The sequence below is a fragment of the Osmerus mordax genome, chromosome 11 (genome assembly GCF_038355195.1).
Source record: "Osmerus mordax isolate fOsmMor3 chromosome 11, fOsmMor3.pri, whole genome shotgun sequence".
In the NCBI taxonomy this organism is placed as follows: Eukaryota; Metazoa; Chordata; class Actinopteri; order Osmeriformes; family Osmeridae; genus Osmerus; species Osmerus mordax.
The window spans coordinates 14,210,013-14,228,910 of NC_090060.1; the positions used below are offsets into that span (position 1 = coordinate 14,210,013).

Genomic DNA, 18,898 nt, shown 5'->3' on the forward strand with positions numbered 1-18,898 from the left:
GTGCCTATCTACAATGAACCCTTCAGTAACACTCTGATTCTCAAGAGAACACTGTAGCGGTAGCTTCAATGTCACTATGCCAGTTTGGACTGTGCTTCTATTTAGTCGAAGAAAATATAACCATAAGCTGTGTGTTCCTGCTGTGCGATGCCAAACCTCACACCTCCTTCTGTGCCCACTCTGCCCTGCAACCCCAGACCCCGCCCGGGTGATCAACATGCCCGCCATCATCTACGTTCCTCGGAAACTGCCTGGGGTCATCCGCTGCCCTGTGGATGCCAACCCGCCCGTGATGTTAGTGAAGTGGGAGAAAGATGGCTACCCGCTCAGAGTGGAGAAGGTCAGTCCGCCTTTGCTGGCCACCAGCCCCAAACTCAGTCGAGGTTTGGGATGCTAGGACGGATATTATTCAGTACCCCTGTGCTGTTCTGTCTGTTTGTAGTGGGTGGGGCTTTGGCAAAAGTCTGATCAAACGACCTTCACTCCCACAGCTTTGACCCCAGTAACACCACTGTAGTCACAGTATGATGGTGTAACTGTACTTCAAACAGCACTTTTCCTCCCGACCCTAATGTAGTACCCCGGGTGGAGCCAGGCGGCAGACGGAAGCATCCGGGTGGCGGAGGCCACAGAAGACTCCCTGGGCACCTACACCTGCGTGCCTTACAACGCCCTTGGTACCATGGGACAGTCCCCCCCTGCCACTCTGGTGCTAAAGGTAACAGACACCCGTCAGACTTCTCTCTTAAGCAAAAGAGCACCAACAGTGCCACAGTTCTCTCTAGAGAGCTGGTGTGTCATTGCTTGCCTCACCGGGGAGAGTTTTTGTGTGTGTGTCTGTGTGTGTGTGTGTGTGTGTTGCAGGATCCCCCTTACTTTAACGTGAGGCCTGGGGGGGAGTACCGTCAGGAAGCTGGAAGAGAGCTGGTCATCCCCTGTGCTGCCTCTGGTGACCCTGAGATTCCTACCATCTCCTGGAGGAAGGTACACTCACACACCGACGTACAGTATAAACATACACACACGGCCGGAAGGAAGAGCATGCTACAGAACTCAGATGAATTATGTTGAACCTACTCCGTCACGTGTCAATATTCTCATGCTCTGTTTGTGTGTGTTCGTGTGTGTTTGTGTGCGTGTGTGTTTGCTAGGTGGGAAAGCCCAGCAAGAGCAAGCACAACATTCTACCCAGCGGCAGCTTACAGTTTCTGTCCCTCAGCAAGGAGGACCACGGGGAGTGGGAGTGTGTGGCCACCAACGTGGTGACGAGCATCACTGCCAGCACACGGCTCCTCGTCATCGGTACGACGCGCACGCCCTCTCCTCTCTCTTTCACAGCCTGACCGTTCACACGGATCACTTCCAGAATATTCCGTTCCTAAGGTGAAATTTAGACTGCTCCCGACATGACCGGACAGAAATAGAATGGATCATTAGCTGACACACTGGCTGTTACTATGGTGATCTTTAGGTGAGCGCTCTCGGAAGGCTGAACTTGTGTGTGCGTACATGTGCGGGTATGTGTGTAAGTGTTATGGGTAGAAAGCCAAAAGCACACCTATGTGGGACATTGTTTCAGGTATGCTCAGTGACAGACAGCCCCCTCAGGTGACAGGTGCCATGTCACCAAGGTTGTGTAGTCGACAGCTGGGGCGGCTCTGACCCAGAGAGAAGGGCCTGGCACTGGGCCATGCTGCACAGCTGGTTAGGGGGTAGGGTGTAGCATTGACACAGACTGGAGCCATACTCCTCACCTTCACACCACCCTGGTCATCACTCGGGCCCCCAGTCTGTGAGACCATCAGACTGGCCAGTCTCAGTCTGCATCGGCAAATGGGACTAAACCAGAATATCGTGTTTGACTGAATAGATTTATTTTTATTGAACTGTGTAACAGTTATTCATTCTAAACCGCTGTGACGAGAATAGCAAGCACTCAAGAGAGTCTTGTTGCAGTATTATCGAGTGATAGTGACAGGCCATTATAACCTTTTGCTGTTCAATAATGACGTTTCCCCCCCTGCAGTGTCTTCTATAATGTGTTCCCCTATATTCCGTTCTCAGGCACCAGCCCGCACGCTCCGGGCAATATCCGTGTGCTGCCCTCCACAACCTCAGCCAATGTTTCCTGGGAGCCGGGTTACGACGGGGGCTATGAGCAGACGTTCTCGGTGTGGTATGGTCCAGTGTGAGTACTCCCAGCGTCTTCCTTCTTCAGGTCTTAACTGATGCCACTGTTGTGCCAGGATTTGGATTTGGAATGTGAGCTTTGTCTGTGGTTTGGGGTAAGATACTGAGGCAGTGCAGGGAAATACTACTTCGCTAAACCAATTTCCGCGCAGGAATATTTGGAGTTGGCATGATTCTGATAGTTTCCGAGTCAGTATTTGAATCATTATACGAAATAATTTGGTTCTTTTATTTGTACTATTTTCCTTACAAGTATACCTCTGAAGGCTGTATGTATATTACAGATGAATAATTCATAAGGTGCTTCATTGAAAATGTAATGGCTTGTAATGGGGAAGACATGGCAGTCATAGTCCATGAGGCGGTGTCTACGACTTGCGGGAAGATCGGTATTACCGTTGAATTGATGTCAGCAGTTGTAGGAGACTTAGCAGGTTAGATGACCAGATGCGTATAGATTAATCATCTTATAGAGGGGCTGCTGTCATCAGAGTAATATGGTTAACAGTCCTTCTCATCACTTTCTCTGTCATGGCCTTGTAGCAACCAATGGAAATGAGAAAACTGTAATATTAAACTATGGCTAGTCATCATTCGACATGTGCAGATGTGTCTCCTGTGTGCTTAAATAATGTATTACTTAGTACAGATTATCATAACTATACATCTGCAAGTCAAAAATGATAGCAGTAAAGAAATATTTTAAACATTGTAAGTTATCGTAATGTACTGCAATGCGAGGACCTTTTTGTGACTACACTGTTTTAGGCAAAATAGGATTAGTTATCTGAGCTCTCTGTTTATGCCTGGTCTCTCTCTCTCTCTCTCTCTCTCTCTCTCTGTCTCTCTCTCTCTCTCCCTCTCCCTCTCCCTCTCCCTCTCCCTCTCCCTCTCCCTCTCCCCCTCCCCCCACAGGCTGAAGAGGGTGGACTTTGGGCCTCATAACTGGCACTCCATGCCAGTGTCCGGTGCTCAGATGTGGCTGGTGGTGCCAGGCCTGGAGCCCAGGACAGAGTACCAGTTCAGCGTGCTGGCACAGAACAAGCTGGGCACGGGCCCCTTCAGTGAGGTGGTGACGGTCAACACTGCAGGTGTGTGGCGCCACCACTGCTGTCCAGACACGCTCGTCCAGACACGCTCGTCCAGACACGCTCGTCCAGACACGCTCATCCAGACACGCTCATCCCTCTCTTTTATATGCTTGATTTGATACTGTGTTTGAAATATTAATACTACACGTTGTTCTGTAGATGGAAACGACTGGAACTGAGTGTACTGAATACGTGTATTTGTATGAAATACTTAATTGTTAGTATATCTGTGCAGGCTGCTAGTCGGAGCTCATTGCGGAACAGTCATCTTGTTTTCGTCTGTTTGCCTGCTCATCGTCACATTGTCTAATGTGGACTTTACTGCCCTCTAGTGACAAGTTTGACTCAGTAGCTGTCCCTATGGCAGCATCTGGCTGCAGTGTCAACACTTCATCCTCATGACACAGCACAAATGAGGTGTTCGTCTATTTCTCAAGGGTATTTTGGTGTCCTTCTTCCCCCCAGTGTCTCCCATGAGTACTCCAGAACCACAGGTGCTTCTTACGCCACCACGGTGCCTCACAGCCAATCGCACGCAACACGGCGTCCTGCTCACCTGGCTCCCTCCAGCCAATCACTCGTCACCCGTTGATCGCTACATCATGGAGTTCCGTCTTGGGGAAAGATGGGAGGTTCTGGACGACTTGATCCCTGCCACAGAGACTGAGCTGATCGCCCGGGACCTCGTACAGGTACAATACCTTGTAGAGGATATGTCAGGCTGCTTACATGGAGGGATTGGTTACTGGTACTGTTGCAGTGTAATGTGTTTGTGTGTTTGTGTCTCTGGCAGGAGTCGTGGTATGAGTTCAAAGTGATGGCGGTCATGGATGACCTCATCAGTGAGAGCAGTAACGTGGTTGGGGTGTCCAGCACGGGTCAGTTTTCCATCTTTTAAAACATGCAACTTGATGCAAATAGAACTAAAAACTTGCTGGAAAATATATCAAACGAACCCACAAAAAACATGCTGTAAAGCCTTACTGACAATTGTCATGTTTGGACTGTCCGTTCCAATAATTGGGTGACCTTTAACCTCCTCCCCAGACCCCTTCCCACCCGCAGAGGTGGCTGATGAGGGGCTGGCGAGGCCGGTGGTGGCGGGCGTCGTGGCGACCATCTGCTTCCTGGCTGCGGCGGTCCTGTTCAGTACTCTAGCGGCCTGCTTCGTCAACAAGCAGCACAGACGCAAGCTCAAACGCAAACCAGGTGGGTTCGAAACACAGGCCCTGATCCAAGCTACTGTGTGATGGACCTCCTCTGGCGGTCAAAGCTCATCCAAATGTTGTTGTTTTTTACCATTCTCAGACCCTCCCCTGTCTGTGACACACTTCAGGAAAAGCATTGAATCACCGTAAGTACATGACCTAAGACTAACATAATCTCACTCCAGATTAAATGTAAGGCCGCCATTTTGGGGGTATATCCAGAGTCCCGGCGCAACATTTGCTGTGTGATTTTAAATCCAACTTCAGTGCAGTCATTTCCTCAAAGGCAGGATTGTTTCACCACAGTTTGTGTGGTTTGTGTGTGGGTTCGTATGAACAGGAGGTCCTTTTATATGCATCCTGTTTTCCTTGTTTTTTGATGATGTGTTTCTAGGAAGAAGCTAGCATTAGTTTTGAGTTTTAACTGGCCAAATGATAACTGCACATCAATATGATAACTCCGTCTTCGTGTGAGATTAGTTTGACTGAAGTGTGAGGTCAGGGAGTCCACGCTGGTCCTCACTGTGTGGAGGCATAGGTGTCCAGCCACTGACAGATGACCCTGGCCCATGTCGTTTGTCTCCCATCCCAGGCCTCCTCTTACCCCCTTGCCTGGGGTAGAGCCCTGCTGGGACGAGCCAGCCAGGAGCAGCTACATGCCCCCTCCTGCCAGCCCCCTGTGAGTGCCTACCCTGCACCATAATGCAGCGCTGCGCCGCGCTGCACTGGCTCGGCTGCATGGCAAACGCATTGCATTAAAAAAAATCAATAATAAAGAAGTGTGTGCTTCAGTGCTCCGCTGGTCGAACCCGCATGCACAGAAAACACCCTCGTACAGTGATGTGTGCTCGCGGCGGCTCTGTTGTGTGTACAGTGCAGGCTGTGCACAGTGCCGGGCTGTGCACAGTGCCGGCTGTGGACAGTGCCGGGCTGTGCACAGTGCCGGCTGTGCACAGTGCCGGGCTGTGTACAGTGCCGGGCTGTGCACAGTGCCGGCTGTGCACAGTGCCGGGCTGTGCACAGTGCCGGGCTGTGAACAGTGCCGGGCTGTGAACAGTGCCGGGCTGTGTACAGTGCCGGGCTGTGTACAGTGCCGGCTGTGGACAGTGCCGGGCTGTGTACAGTGCCGGGCTGTGCACAGTGCCGGCTGTGGACAGTGCCGGCTGTGGACAGTGCCGGGCTGTGCACAGTGCCGGGCTGTGCACAGTGCCGGGCTGTGTACAGTGCCGGCTGTGTACAGTGCCGGGCTGTGTACAGTGCCGACTGTGTACAGTGCAGGCTGTGGACTCTGGAGAACTGGAGAGCGTGTAATTCTGGTGCCTTTACAATGCTGCTCCTGGTGTGGGTATGTGATTACAGAGGCCTGTGAATGTCATTTTTAGATGCCTTTCTCCCAGGCTGATAAGGCATTTTGGTGCAGCATATGTCCCCTTCCCCTCCCTTAAATCAGCAGACAGGCCTCGGTTTAGAAAAAAAAGACATTTCTGAGATGGTTATCATGGCTGCTTTTTCATCCTCTCCCTCTTTGCTACAGTAGGTTTATTAGCCGCAGTGCAAGTAGAAGGCATCTGCCGGGCATTGTGTTATATCATACTGCAGTGGCCAAAGGCATACTGCCATGGCTGTGGATTATGTCTTCTGACTAGCATAGCATTAGCAGGTCCATGTGGTTTACATGCCCATTGCGTGCAGCGCAAGTAACAACGTTGTATATTGACTAAAACTGAGAAGTTTGCTTTGGAATGTTCCCCTAATAGAGCCTGTCTGTGTCTGTGTGTCCTGGCAGGCTGTCCTCGGGGAAGATCAGTCCAGAGAGTTCTCCTCCATCGCGGCCCAGGTCTCTGTCGTCCGAGGAGGCCCATGGTCCAGGCCTGTATGTCCGGCGGCTGTCCAGCCCCCAGAGAGAGAGGGGCCAGGAGCTTTCCTTCTACAAGAAAACCAAGCGTGCCATAACCAGTAAGAAGTACAGTGTGTCCAAACACGAGGCGGAGGTGACCACGCCCATCGAGCTGATCAGTCGCGGGCCGGACGGACGCTTCGTCATGGAGATCAGCCCCCCGCCCCGACGCATCCAGGGCTTTCCGTTCGCCGAGGAGTCCGACATGTACCCTGAGTTCCGGCAGTCCGACGAGGAGAATGATTTTGACCCCGGGCCCCTGCCCCCGATCATGCCCACGCTCCGGCCCCAACTCTCCCCAACGTCCTCCAGCCTGGAGTCCACGCAGCCCCCCACCTACAGCCCCCGCCTCCACAGGGCTATGGAAGGTATGAGCTTTGTGGAGGGCAGTGGGCTTCATGCCTCAGGGCAGGCCCCCACCTCCCGCTATCGGGGCTTCCCCCAGGGCCCCTTCTATGGGTATCTAGGCAGCCGCGGGGAATCGGGGATCCCCCCACCTTTCTACATGCCCGACATGAGCCCACGTAGCTCCGCTCTGTCCTCCCCACCGGGCACGGGCGAGGGGCCCTTCGGTTACCCCTCCATCCCGGAGGAGAGCGGGGAGATGGAGCACCATCAGTACACAGCCTCCGGCCATTCTCTCCCGCACTCACACAGCCCCCCACCTCGCTCGCCCGAGAGCTGGCAGCCTCACGAGTTCCCCTTCCTGGGTCTGGAAGGGACCCGTTTCATTTACCCACCTCACCACCCTTTACATCATCAGCAGGACCTCCCTGACCCTCCCCCCTACCCTCCTCACTTCCTCCCTCCGAGTCGCCTGCACCTCCCACCCCTGAAGGATCCGATCAGCCCTCGGCTCCTGCAGCTGGAGGTCCCTATGGCTCCACCAGGCAGAGAACGGCCCCTGGGGCCTCCAGCTAGGCGCTTAGCTATGCAACAGGCCCAGAGTCTTGGCCAGCTCAGACACACGACCCATGGTATGGGCGTACCAGTGTTGCCTTACCCTGACCCGGCAGTCCGTGCAGGGAGCCCTAGCACAGCGCCCAGCAGCAGTCCCCAGTCCTGGCTCAGCCCGCGGGCACGACGTCGGGCAGACCCCGGCCTCCCCCCGCTGGTCCTCCAGCCCTCCCGTCTCTCCCCTCTTTCCCAGAGTCCCCTCAGTACCCAGCCAGGCTCTCCAGATATCCTAGTCCGGCCCCCTCCCCACCCCAGCATCCTGCGCACCTCCCGCTCCCTGGAGATGCCAGAGATCGCCCTGCACCCCTCCGCCACCGCCAGCTTCTCCCGGAGGTCCTCCCTGGCCACCTCCCCCACCCACGGCCAGGGCAGCAGACGGCCCAGCCCCAGTTATCACCCTCACATGTCCTATGCCTCCACTGCAGCCAGTTACCCCTCCCAGTCCCCATCTCCTCCCCTGGAGGGCAGGGACGTGTTCGGGCAGAGGCCGTCCCAGAGAAGGACAGAGGAGGAGATGCTGCCCTCAGAGCCCTCCCAGCTCCAGATATCCGCCTCAGGGTAGGTGATGCTCTCTGCCAGGGAACAGAAACACACTCATTCACACAGGAGCCTTCTCCTTATGGGCACTCAATTCAAGTTTTCTTTCCAAGTTGCAAAATAGTGCATATTGTATTGTAATATGCAGAAAGCATGTATTTTCATTTGGCACTTTATCGGCTAAGTTCAAAGACGTAACAACATGTATTCTGTAATTTTTATATAACCATCTAAATTATAGCAAACAAAAAATTGTCTCAAATTTGCCAATTGACAGTGCACTAGAAAAAGATTATATGAAAATAATAATCAATTTTTATATAACAATATACAATATAATTATTTCAATAGTCACTTTTTGAAAAATATTCAATAACATAAACTGTCAATATTATAGTAGCTCACAAATTGTAGCATGATGATGATTTGGCCATGCCATGACTTGTGTTGTCCTCATATTAAACATGACTGCTGTTCAGCAGAGGCTTTCATGGCAACAGTTGCTAAGATAGAGGCACAATATACCTAGCATAGTTTCATTAACTACGTAATTGGATTGATGTGATCTATTGTACATTTTTTATGTATTGTGACTTAATCTGCTGTTTAAAGGAAAATATGAAATGTATAAAGTAACACGCATATTTAGCTATTCCCTATTTTGCCGACTGATAGAATGAAGTCAATTTCCCTGTACAGTACTCCCTTTATTTATCTGAGATAAATTTGAAGGATTGAAACCAAGAACAATAGGGAATATCTGGAGCAGTGGATGCTTCCTACATTATGCTCTTACATTGTAACTTGAGGCCCCACATCATGCATACTCTAGAAAGATCTAGAAGTTCCCTAAATACACTGAATTTCAGAGCAATATACAGTACCTGAGGCGCATATGAACTCCCTCTGTGTAGTGTTCCGCTGTACCTGTACACTCCCTCCTTCCCCCCTCACACCCACCTCACCCACCTCTTGGAACCCCACAGACACCCAGGGTAGCGCTAAAGGGCAGGCGGAAAACCAGGACTGCCCTGGCAAAGATCATTATGGGTAACGTAGTTCTAGGGCTGCTGTACCGTGTGAGGACTCGGGGGGGTCTGATGTCATTTGTTTTTGATTGATCTCAGCTATCTGGGCAGCGTTGTTGTGACCAAGTCCCCTACGCCACAATAGGTAAGGGTCGGACCCATGTCTGAGAGGGGAGGGGTCAGCAGGGGGAGGGCTCTATTCACTCTCTCCTTTAAAGGGGAATTGCTGACTTTGGGTTGTGCCTCTTTACTGGATTCAAGTATATAATGCTGTAGCTTCAATGTTACCTTTAAGGGTCACATTTACCATACAGTTCAATGGCGCATGCCTGCTGTCGTGCACAGTGAGTAGGCTGGTCAGAGATATCAGGAGCTGTTTTGGAATGACAAATATTTTAAAATACAGGCACGTTTCCCAGCACTAAAAGCCTTGAATCAACAGAGGACCCAGATTACTGATGGACTAGAGTATTCCCCTTTAAAGTTTTGTTCCATGTGCAAAATGCCATGCATGCCTTCTCTAAATATCTCTCTTTGACTCAAACAAATAACAATGAATCTCTGACTAAAATCTTCGTCGCATTCGTCGTCTTAAGTGCTTTCGTTTTCTGTCATGTGACTGTTTTAATGGCCATTTCCTCTTCCTGTCATGTGACTGTTCTTTAACGGCCATTTCCTCTTCCTGCCATCTCCTCCCGTCAGCATGGTGAAGCCTCTGTACGCAGTGTTCATGTTTATGGAAGTGTGCTGTACAGTGTTCATGTCTATGGAAATGTACTTTACCTAACACTCTGTGGGCAACTGCATACACTAGACTGTATTTGTGATAATTGAAAATGACTGTATTTAACAAGGACTGCTGTGATTTTCAGATCTGTCTCCCCCATCTGCTAATCGCTCTCAATCTCTCTTTCCACAGTGACAAATCAAGGACAGCATCTCTAAAGCTTTGTGTTTCCATTCCCTGCAAAACAATATGTTTTGGCACAATAACCTGACTTAACATATGGCTAAGTCAGGTTTTGAAGCAGGTGTATTCTGTCCTTTGAAAGACCAAAACTAAACAAAAACATTCAGAACAAGGACATTCATAATTCAATGAGTATTTGATGATATATCTTTCTGTAAGAGAAGGGCTGCAAAACAGCAAAGGACTTAAGTGCGTGTTTTAAAGAGCAGCTTTGTAGAGATAATCTATATCAAATCATAACATAATTATCAACAAAAAAAAGAATAATTACACAGATCAATGGGCCTGCTTATTCTTCACTCACAGTTTCGGGGAATTTTCATTCAAATGTGAACTCATAAAATGAAAATAGTTCTGGCATAGCTTTAAAATAAGGATTTGGTTTCCTTAAGAAGGAAGCAAATCCAGCCATCAACAGTGGAAGAGAGGATACATATCTAAACGCACATAGGATACTGTGCTGCAAGAGGACCCACTCAATCACCATAGAAACAAGAAAGAAAAAAAGACATTATTTTCATTTTATGGGTTTTTGAACTGACTCACAATTGACAGCAAAAAAACATTGGTACTCTCTGTTCCATGTGACATTGAAAATTAACAGATAACAAGACAATGAAGTGATCTCCTTCAGCTCCAGTCAGCTGACGTTTCAAAATCACGTCGCCATTTTGGACGTTTCTTCTGACTCCTCACCTTCAGGTGGGTAGAGCTCGCCACTGTAGGTTTATAGTAAAGCGCTGTGTGTTGTCTCTTTGCTCCTATTTTCTTCTCAGGGAACCTCTAGGTGCGTCTAGCGACGCTGCCGGGTCTGAGAGCTTACAAGCACTGCTACAACAATGTATTACAAAAGCCAAGAGAGTGGCAGCCAACACCAATAACAACTCCACCTCCAAGAGAAGAACAGGTCGGTCTGAAGAGTAGAGCGCCCGAGCTAAACGCGAAACAACAGCATGCCGTTCCATCGCTCGCTCCCTTGATCAACGTGGTTTGTGCTCCTGTTCCCGTAGGTGCGTCTCCCTCTCAGACCCGACAGCCATCCCAGACCGCTCCGGCCGGAGAAGATCTCTACCTCCACAGGAAACGGAAAAGGCAGAGCAAGAGGAACCCGTATGTCTATCTGACCTGCCTGCTGAGACGCAGGCGCCCCGACGACGACCAGACGGGCATCCTGGCCAGCACAGACTCCGAGGGGCACAACTACGGAAGCCTACGCTGACCAGTAAGGCCATCGCTGTCACTATCAGGCCAAGCCACGTGACTCCACCCAAACCTGATTCCTGTGTAACACTAATAACACAAGTGGTAATCTCCTTCCAGTACTGGACAGCAAGGGAGCGGGCTCTTTTATAGTCATTTGAAAGAACAAAAGTAGTCATTTTTCTTAGGGATCATCATCATCGCCTGGCTTTAAGGAATCACCAGGACAAACAAAACATTGCTCTGAGAACATACTGTACATAATTTCGTAAAGGGAGTCGGTGAAACCCTCCTTGCGGTAAAAACGTGTTTGCTGGATTAAGTCACAACACCGTGTTAGGTCTCACTCACTGGTCGCTGAGGTGTTAGTCCTTTGAGGTGTTTCAGTTACACAGTGTACTGTTATCTGGTTTGTCCTGGCACAGGGACGTCTGTCTACCTTTCCAACAATTCAAATAGTGTCAGTATCTACAGGGTTGTAATCACCAAATATACCTCAGTAAACACAAAGTTGCTGTAAAGCTTGTGATACACTACGTCTGAAATCTTCTTTCAAGTGAAGTGGTGTATGCGGGGGGGGAGGATGGATCACATTACTCAATTCACACATTAAATAAATTAAATGACCTGAGTATGGTCAAAAGTAATTTAATATTGGTCCTAATCTTGTTATTTTTATTCATGTTGATATTATCCAATGCAAAGCATAGAATAATATTCATATAATGCAAACCATAAAAAGGCACTGAACGTTTCTGCATGATTTGCAGATTGTGTTGGAACTGGTCATCACGTAATGTTGAGATGAGATTGTGGCCATTTTATTAAGACATGGTCTCAATGGTCCACTACTTGGAGGGTTTTAACAGGGTGATGAATTGAGATTTGTATTGCAGTGTTTTACATGAATATAAAGGAAAACTGGAGTTGTGAAATGCAGCACATCTCTTGATGCCTTGTTTGCCTTTTCTGTCTTGTTTTGGAAAACTTTTTCTGAATTAACTGCCTTTTCCTTCGCCTTCTCACTATGTCTATGTGGCAAGTTAGAAGTTCCAATATTTCCTGTGTGCGCAGTTAATACTCTCTGCCAAGGACAACTGAGAGGAAATGGACCTGAAGGCGTTCTACTCATCTTGATTTAAAAAATATATATATATCTCTTGAATGGATTCCTGCGTTGACTGTGTATATTCCAGTAATAGAACAGAAATATGATAACAATTAGTGATGATAATGTTGTTCTTTCCAGGTTTCACAATGTAATGTTGAAACATAGATTTGATAACTCAAGTAAATCGGTATGTACTGTACTGTATAGTGTCAATCGAAAAGTACTCAAGTACTGTAGTTATCATGCAGAAATGTGAAACTTGCCACTGATGTTAATATATTAAAAAAAGAACGTGTATATTGAAAAATGAGTGAAACATTTTGAGAACTGGAGGTTGTTTCTGTTACTTTATTACAAGGTGGCCATCTAGACTGTTTATCTCTCCAAAAACTGTATATTACCTGCTTGCTATATCTCTGTTTGTTTCTTGGTTTTAACACTAACCGATAATGAATGTATGTTTTGCTGTACAGGAAAGAATGTCCTGATGTTGATGTCATAGTACATTAACTGAACTGACCCATGCTGTGCAGTGCAGTTGTCATTGGTTAGCTGGCTACTTGGACAATACACCAATTATTTTCTTATTTTTTTACCATTTTCTTGTGGTGTGAATCTCTAAGCTTTTTTTTTATTTTGCTCGGTTTAGTTTTCATGATACTATTGGCTATTTCTACTACTGTGGTTACCACAATAATTAATGTTAGACTAGACCTTCGATTAAGAGAGCTTTTCACATACACTGACAGAAGTACTTTGAAACCAATCCAGGTGATTGAACGGGACAGGATCATCCACAACATGCTCATTTGAAATTTGAATAGCAAGTTTATTTATTAGAAATTGAGACTTTTTGGATATCTATACTTAACACGAAATAGCCCACATTGCATTCATGAGTTTCTCTTCCCATTTACATTCTTGTCTGTTTTAAAATCTAGTAAAGTAGTAAATATTGACTGGAAGTTGTTTGAAAGGAATACATCAAAGTGATAAATTCTACTGTATGAATTAATTACATGTAAGATAGGGGGAATAATCTATATTTATAATGTACATGGTGTGTATTGTATTTGTAAAGATGAAACAAACCATGTTTTACAGGGTGGTGTGCATAAATGATGCACAACAAAGACAGAATAGGAAATTAATTCAAATTATATAAATCTATTTGCGTCATGGCTTTAAGTGAACAATATTTATAAAATATTTTTTACGGTGCCTCATTTGTCATATTTTAGCAGACATTATTTTACACTAAAAGAAAACGTAATGTTAGCACAGTAAAATGTATTATTGCCATCTGGCCTGTTGCACAAGTAGTACAGTATTTCCTCCCATGTGTGTAAATGTGAATGCTAATCTGAAAGGCTATAGAAGCATATAAAGTATGTGTGGCCCCCAAAACGTTTTTGAAACAAAGAACTTTAAACTCCCCCTCACGAGCACATAGATTCACTCATCATCACTTGCAGATGTCCAAAGTGAATGAGATGGAAAAAAAAACGAAGTTTCTCTTGAAGCCACAAGCAATGTTATAGAGTGTGTGCTGCAACAGGAGTCGTGTTTACATGTACATTAGTTAGGAATGTTGTGTTAGGAGGTAGCTGCTTTGAACATTATGACTTGGTGCTACATTTAACTCTGTGGTGCTGTACAATAGAACAGAGGTCTCATGTCTTGCTACATGCAAACTGTAAGTCCTTTGTGCTTTACTAACTAAATGAGCTCCATTATACAGTATGTACTTTAAGTCCTATTGTTGATGTTGCAGTTGTTGATGTGGTGCAATTGACAGTAAAAAGACAGTATTCAGTGAGAAATCTGACCAGACATAAAAAATAGGATGTCTAACAGACTTCATAGGATTCTGAAATCAAACTATTTCTCATTTCTATACTATATTTGCAAAGAAAACTTCTGTCTGTGCTTCCAAGGTAGCCCCTCCAAAGTGTTGTTTTAATGTTGGTGACAAGAGTATCCCCCACAATAAATACCCAGGCGTCTTCATAATGATTATTGTATATACAATTACAACAGTTCTCACTATTGAGACAAGAGGAAGGAATTAAAGTGCACGACCAGGTCACGATAAGATCTATCCGCTCACTTTCTACAGGTCTAAACTCTTTTATGGACTGCACTGTTTAAAGCACAGTAATTCTGGGTGCCAAGTACTGTACACCCCAAATGAGTATTCATCAAACAGCATTTGCTCTCTAAGCTAATTCCTCACACATGGTTTGAAAAACTGTTGCTGACACATTGTCCATGTAGGATTTCACAACTCTATGTACTGTTGTCTTCCGGGCTCTTTTGCTTCTTCAACTAAAACATGTAGTGTACAAGAGGGCTGCTTTGGAGGTACTGTTCGATCTAGTTTTTGTTTTCTGCTTACAAGCTTTTAGTGCATCAGTAGGTGAAAATAGGATGATACTTAGAGACCATTTATTTTTATTGTATTAATCTTGCATGTAGAGACAATACACAATCAGTCATTAACATTCAACCTGGTTGAGATTGATCAGAAAATTGAATATGTAGGATTTTATGTGTTCTCTGTTTTTCCATGTGTACCAGCACTGAGAAACTAGAATGTATTATTACTGTAGGCTACAATAAGCGCTACATATTTGACTGTTTTAGCAAATGCTCATATTCAAGCGAACCAGTTGTGCTTAAAGGAAGAAAATGTATAACATTTCATTGCATATTTTCACCCATTGAACTTTGTGCTGTATCACGTTTACATTCTGCATTCTATGTCGTGTTTTGCGCATAATCCGTTTCAATATGCCTTTTTTAATTGAAACATGGAAAACTGTTCATATGTAAATACTTCAAAGTGAAAACACATAACACCTTTTACTTGTTTGTCTATTTTAGAATGATAACCCGCAGATAATTTTGAGTCGTCAGTTATTTCATGATCAGATTCTTCTTTTTTCTTTTTGTTGCAATTAACTCATACTGTATGGTGCTGTACCAAAGCCTTATGTAAAATAGTCTGTATGTTTTCCGTTAGTCACTGTTAACTATAGAATTCCGTATTCTTTGGAATCATGTCTTACTCACTCCATGTCCAACTGCCATAGAACTTCGATCTTCGGAATAAACAGAAACAAGCCGGCCGAATGCCGTCTCTGGCCTGGGTGGAGACTGATAGTCTGAGGTTTACCGTAGGTTTGAGACAGTAGCCCGGTTATGAGAAAAAGGTTTGGTGGCATACATTCTGGAGGCCGGATCCATCGCATGATCTATGACCTATCTATGGAATCTGTGAGAAGTTGGCAGAAATGTTGTGTTCATATCATCATATCATTTTCAACGCTTATTCCCATGTACAATTTTCCTCTCAAATTTTTGTATTTTGATATAATAAAAACATGAAAAGTGGACATAAGTGTCACGTCTTTCTTTGTGACAGTAAAGCAGAACCATGGAGGTGCAGTTTCATCTCTTAGACACAAGGTGTAAGTGTAGGGTAGATAGTCCATGTTAAATGGTGAAAGGATCGGGTTAGCGGCTTTGAGGTAGTACTACTTATCAACATTTTATGTAAACAACAATATTAATTAGAGGTTTGACTTAGGCTACTACAAAGTCTAATATGCCCTCTCTGATCTCAAACACCATTCGATGACTAGGTGACTAGCCAACTTAACCTGGTACACTAGACTGACGATCTGCTTTGAACGAGGCATATGTCATCACAACAGTACGACCGTTGTACCCATGTTCAAATTCCTTCTATAGCCAAACAAAACATGATGCATAAGCAGTACACACACCTGAAACTTGATAAACTCTTATGACATCTTAGCTATTTTTATGGACACAGGAATGATGTCATTATCTGCAGCAAGTTACATCGGCTGATTTCCACAGTAAACTATGTTTGCTAAAGTGAAGCTGTAAAACAAGAGATAACATTGTTGAGAATCAATTCCATCTATTCTACTCTGGATAATGCTAGGGCTTGGTAGAAATATAACTACAGTGTGGCATTATCTTAAGCAAAATATTAATCATTATATTGTCCGCGTGCACGCGTGGATTATTTCGTTCACGCAGTGTCGAATGCAGAGTCACAGAGCACACGAGACCTATCAGCTGTGTGGCGCTCTTGCGAACATGCTTTCCTATCCTGGATACCTCCGACTTTCGTGCAACCGTGAAGTTAACTTCGCAGTGCGATGCTAGAGAGAACAAAACTATTTTCTTTGCAGTTCCACATAAGCTTGGTGAGCTGAAGGAATCACTCTTAAGGAGAGGGGAGAAGCGTGTTATCCCTCCTGCAGTTAAAGGTATGTTTTGTCATCCCGTGTATAAGGTCTAGTTTAAAAGGCTACCGATGGCTGCGTATCGTTGTTTTACATCGTCCTCACTATTGGGTTCTGTATAATCTAAGAGACATAGGCGGGGATATCTGAATGGTAACACAACCGAAATATAAATTGCATATGTTTTTGAAGTAGGCATTCACCTTTGCCTATCTCGCAAGTATCATTTAATGTACTCTAATGCATGGATTTTCAACACGCCCCTGATAAGTTATGATGGGGTCTGCCGCATCCTACGATGTCGGGAAGACTACACATTTAGCCGAGTTGCTATCGATTGTCCACATGCATTTCGTGTTCGGTTCACTTAGTTTTTGCCTGTATTCAATTTAGACTCGAGCTACTAAATTCAAGAAACAGCAACTCATTTGCGGATGTTTGTTCTTAACACTCCTAGTTCAACATAGCTTTTAATGTGCCAATAGCCTCGTTTTGCCAAGGATGATCTTGTTTACTTAATTTTTAGGTCAAAGGTGAGTCCATGCCAGTCTGTTAACCCATAATGAGGAAACATCATGACAATTTAATCTCATCTTTGATCTTTTTTTGATGATGGTATGTGATTGTGTGAGGTAATTTGTGAGTGGGAATGATGTGGGCGAATGTTAGCGTAAAGCAGGAATATCAAATCGAACAGTCTTCATCAAATTGTCACCCATCAAATGAACAAACTCAAAAAATTGCCTGTATTTATTACAATCATGGGTCTTATCTCAATGACTAGATACACAGTGTGTTTGGTACATGTCTGTGGCCTGTATGTGTTGAGAGTGTGGGGTACTGTGTTAGTCCTTGACAGTCTGGAGCGGGACACAGACTGATGTACACAACCTCATTCAGATGAAACAAAATTAATCTCTGTCTGGTACTGTAGGTTTAAAGTAGATTACAGCATCAGATGATTCTTTCCTCTGAGAAAGAAAATAGTTCAGAGGGGAGTCAGATGGCTGAGTGGTGAGGGAATCAGGCTAGTAATCAGAAGGTTGCTAGTTCGATTCCCGGCTATGCCAACCAAATGACGTTGTGTCCTTGGGCAAGGCATTTCACCCTACTTGCCTCAGGGGGAATGTCCCTGTACTTACTGTAAGTCGCTCTGGATAAGAGCGTCTGCTAAATGACTAAATGTAAATGTAGTTCAGGCTAGGCTTCAACAACAAAATCATATGTGCTGTGTCCACTGTGGTACACAAAGACAAAGACAAGGTGAACAGACCTCTGAGGGATGAGCTGGGGAGATATCTCCAGCTGCAGACAGGCATGCAGTCGTCTGGGTGGATGGTCAAAGGTTTACGGCTAAAGGTTTTAATTTCCTCTTCCTGCCTCGTCTCCCCTCTGGAACGGAGGCGCAGTCACGACGTATGTGGGGAGGTTGCCGTGGCAACTCCCCGGCCTCCTCCGTTGCGCCGAGCGGTATTGACAGCATTCCAGAGCGGAGAGAAAAATAAGTTTCCTTCAGCTAGATATGGATCAGTCAGACACACAAGGGAGGTGTGTCTCATGGAACCCATGGAGTCATGGTTGTTGTGGTTGTTGATGAGAACCTGCCCTCCCCCTGTACCCCTCCCCCATGCTGGCCACTGCTGGGAGGGGAGATCAACTGTAAGGGTGGAGTCCGCTTGCCATACTTCAGAACAGCACACAGTAACACCAGGAGTTAACACCTGGACTCTGACTTACCCAGCAGACATTTCAGTGTTCCTCCTCCACCATGGCCCCGTTTTTAGGTTTCCATTTGTGACAGATTTGTTATCTCTGCCTGTGGCCTACTTGTATTCGCTGTACAAAACGCATTAGTTGAAGTGTGCTGGTAGCTGCACAGGCTTGGTCCGTTGAATTGCTGCTTTAGATAACAACATGCAGGCGTAGTGTTTAAACAGCAATCCTTGAGTGCTAATATAGCTTTCATAAACAGCATACAGAATTGCGTAGGCTGCCCTACTTTTCCTGGAATACTATGTAGGCTATCAGACGTCAAAGCCAGAGCTCTGCAGCTTCTGTCTCTTGACATCAGACACACATCCTCCATGTCAAGCCAACAAATGTCTTGTGCAGCTCAGTATGTACATACACAACCAGTTTTAAATATAACCGATAGGTCATCAGAATCAGATACATATTCTTGCCTTTTAAATCCATATCGTTTGTGGCTTCTAAATACATATAATGTGTGATTTCTTACAGCTACAGTAAGACACATGTCGTTAAACATCACAAGTAGCCTAAATACATTTATGAATGAAATGTTCAGCAGGGAAATTTGTGCCGTCGGAACCTAATGTTCACATTTTCTCTTTGAAAGATTTGACCTGTTAAACAAACACTTTTCAAATAAGGTTGATTTACGCTTTAGGATTTGGGAGTTTCTT

General features: G+C 45.7%; 1 protein-coding gene across 1 annotated transcript in view; it reads left to right on the plus strand.

Annotated features, from left to right (window-relative positions):
* The window catches only part of igsf9ba (immunoglobulin superfamily, member 9Ba), a 39,062-nt gene extending 26,763 nt beyond the window's left edge, over positions 1-12,299 (plus strand). The window contains exons 8-21 of the mRNA XM_067246421.1: positions 198-340; positions 578-718; positions 865-984; positions 1,152-1,302; positions 2,065-2,188; positions 3,106-3,281; positions 3,747-3,973; positions 4,075-4,159; positions 4,329-4,490; positions 4,590-4,635; positions 5,082-5,168; positions 6,276-7,901; positions 10,655-10,785; positions 10,889-12,299. Of these exons, the coding sequence (XP_067102522.1) occupies positions 198-340; positions 578-718; positions 865-984; positions 1,152-1,302; positions 2,065-2,188; positions 3,106-3,281; positions 3,747-3,973; positions 4,075-4,159; positions 4,329-4,490; positions 4,590-4,635; positions 5,082-5,168; positions 6,276-7,901; positions 10,655-10,785; positions 10,889-11,097 (3,428 nt within the window). The 3' untranslated portion in view covers positions 11,098-12,299. The remainder of the gene's footprint in view (positions 1-197; positions 341-577; positions 719-864; positions 985-1,151; positions 1,303-2,064; positions 2,189-3,105; positions 3,282-3,746; positions 3,974-4,074; positions 4,160-4,328; positions 4,491-4,589; positions 4,636-5,081; positions 5,169-6,275; positions 7,902-10,654; positions 10,786-10,888) is intronic.
* The last annotated feature ends 6,599 nt before the right edge of the window (positions 12,300-18,898 follow it).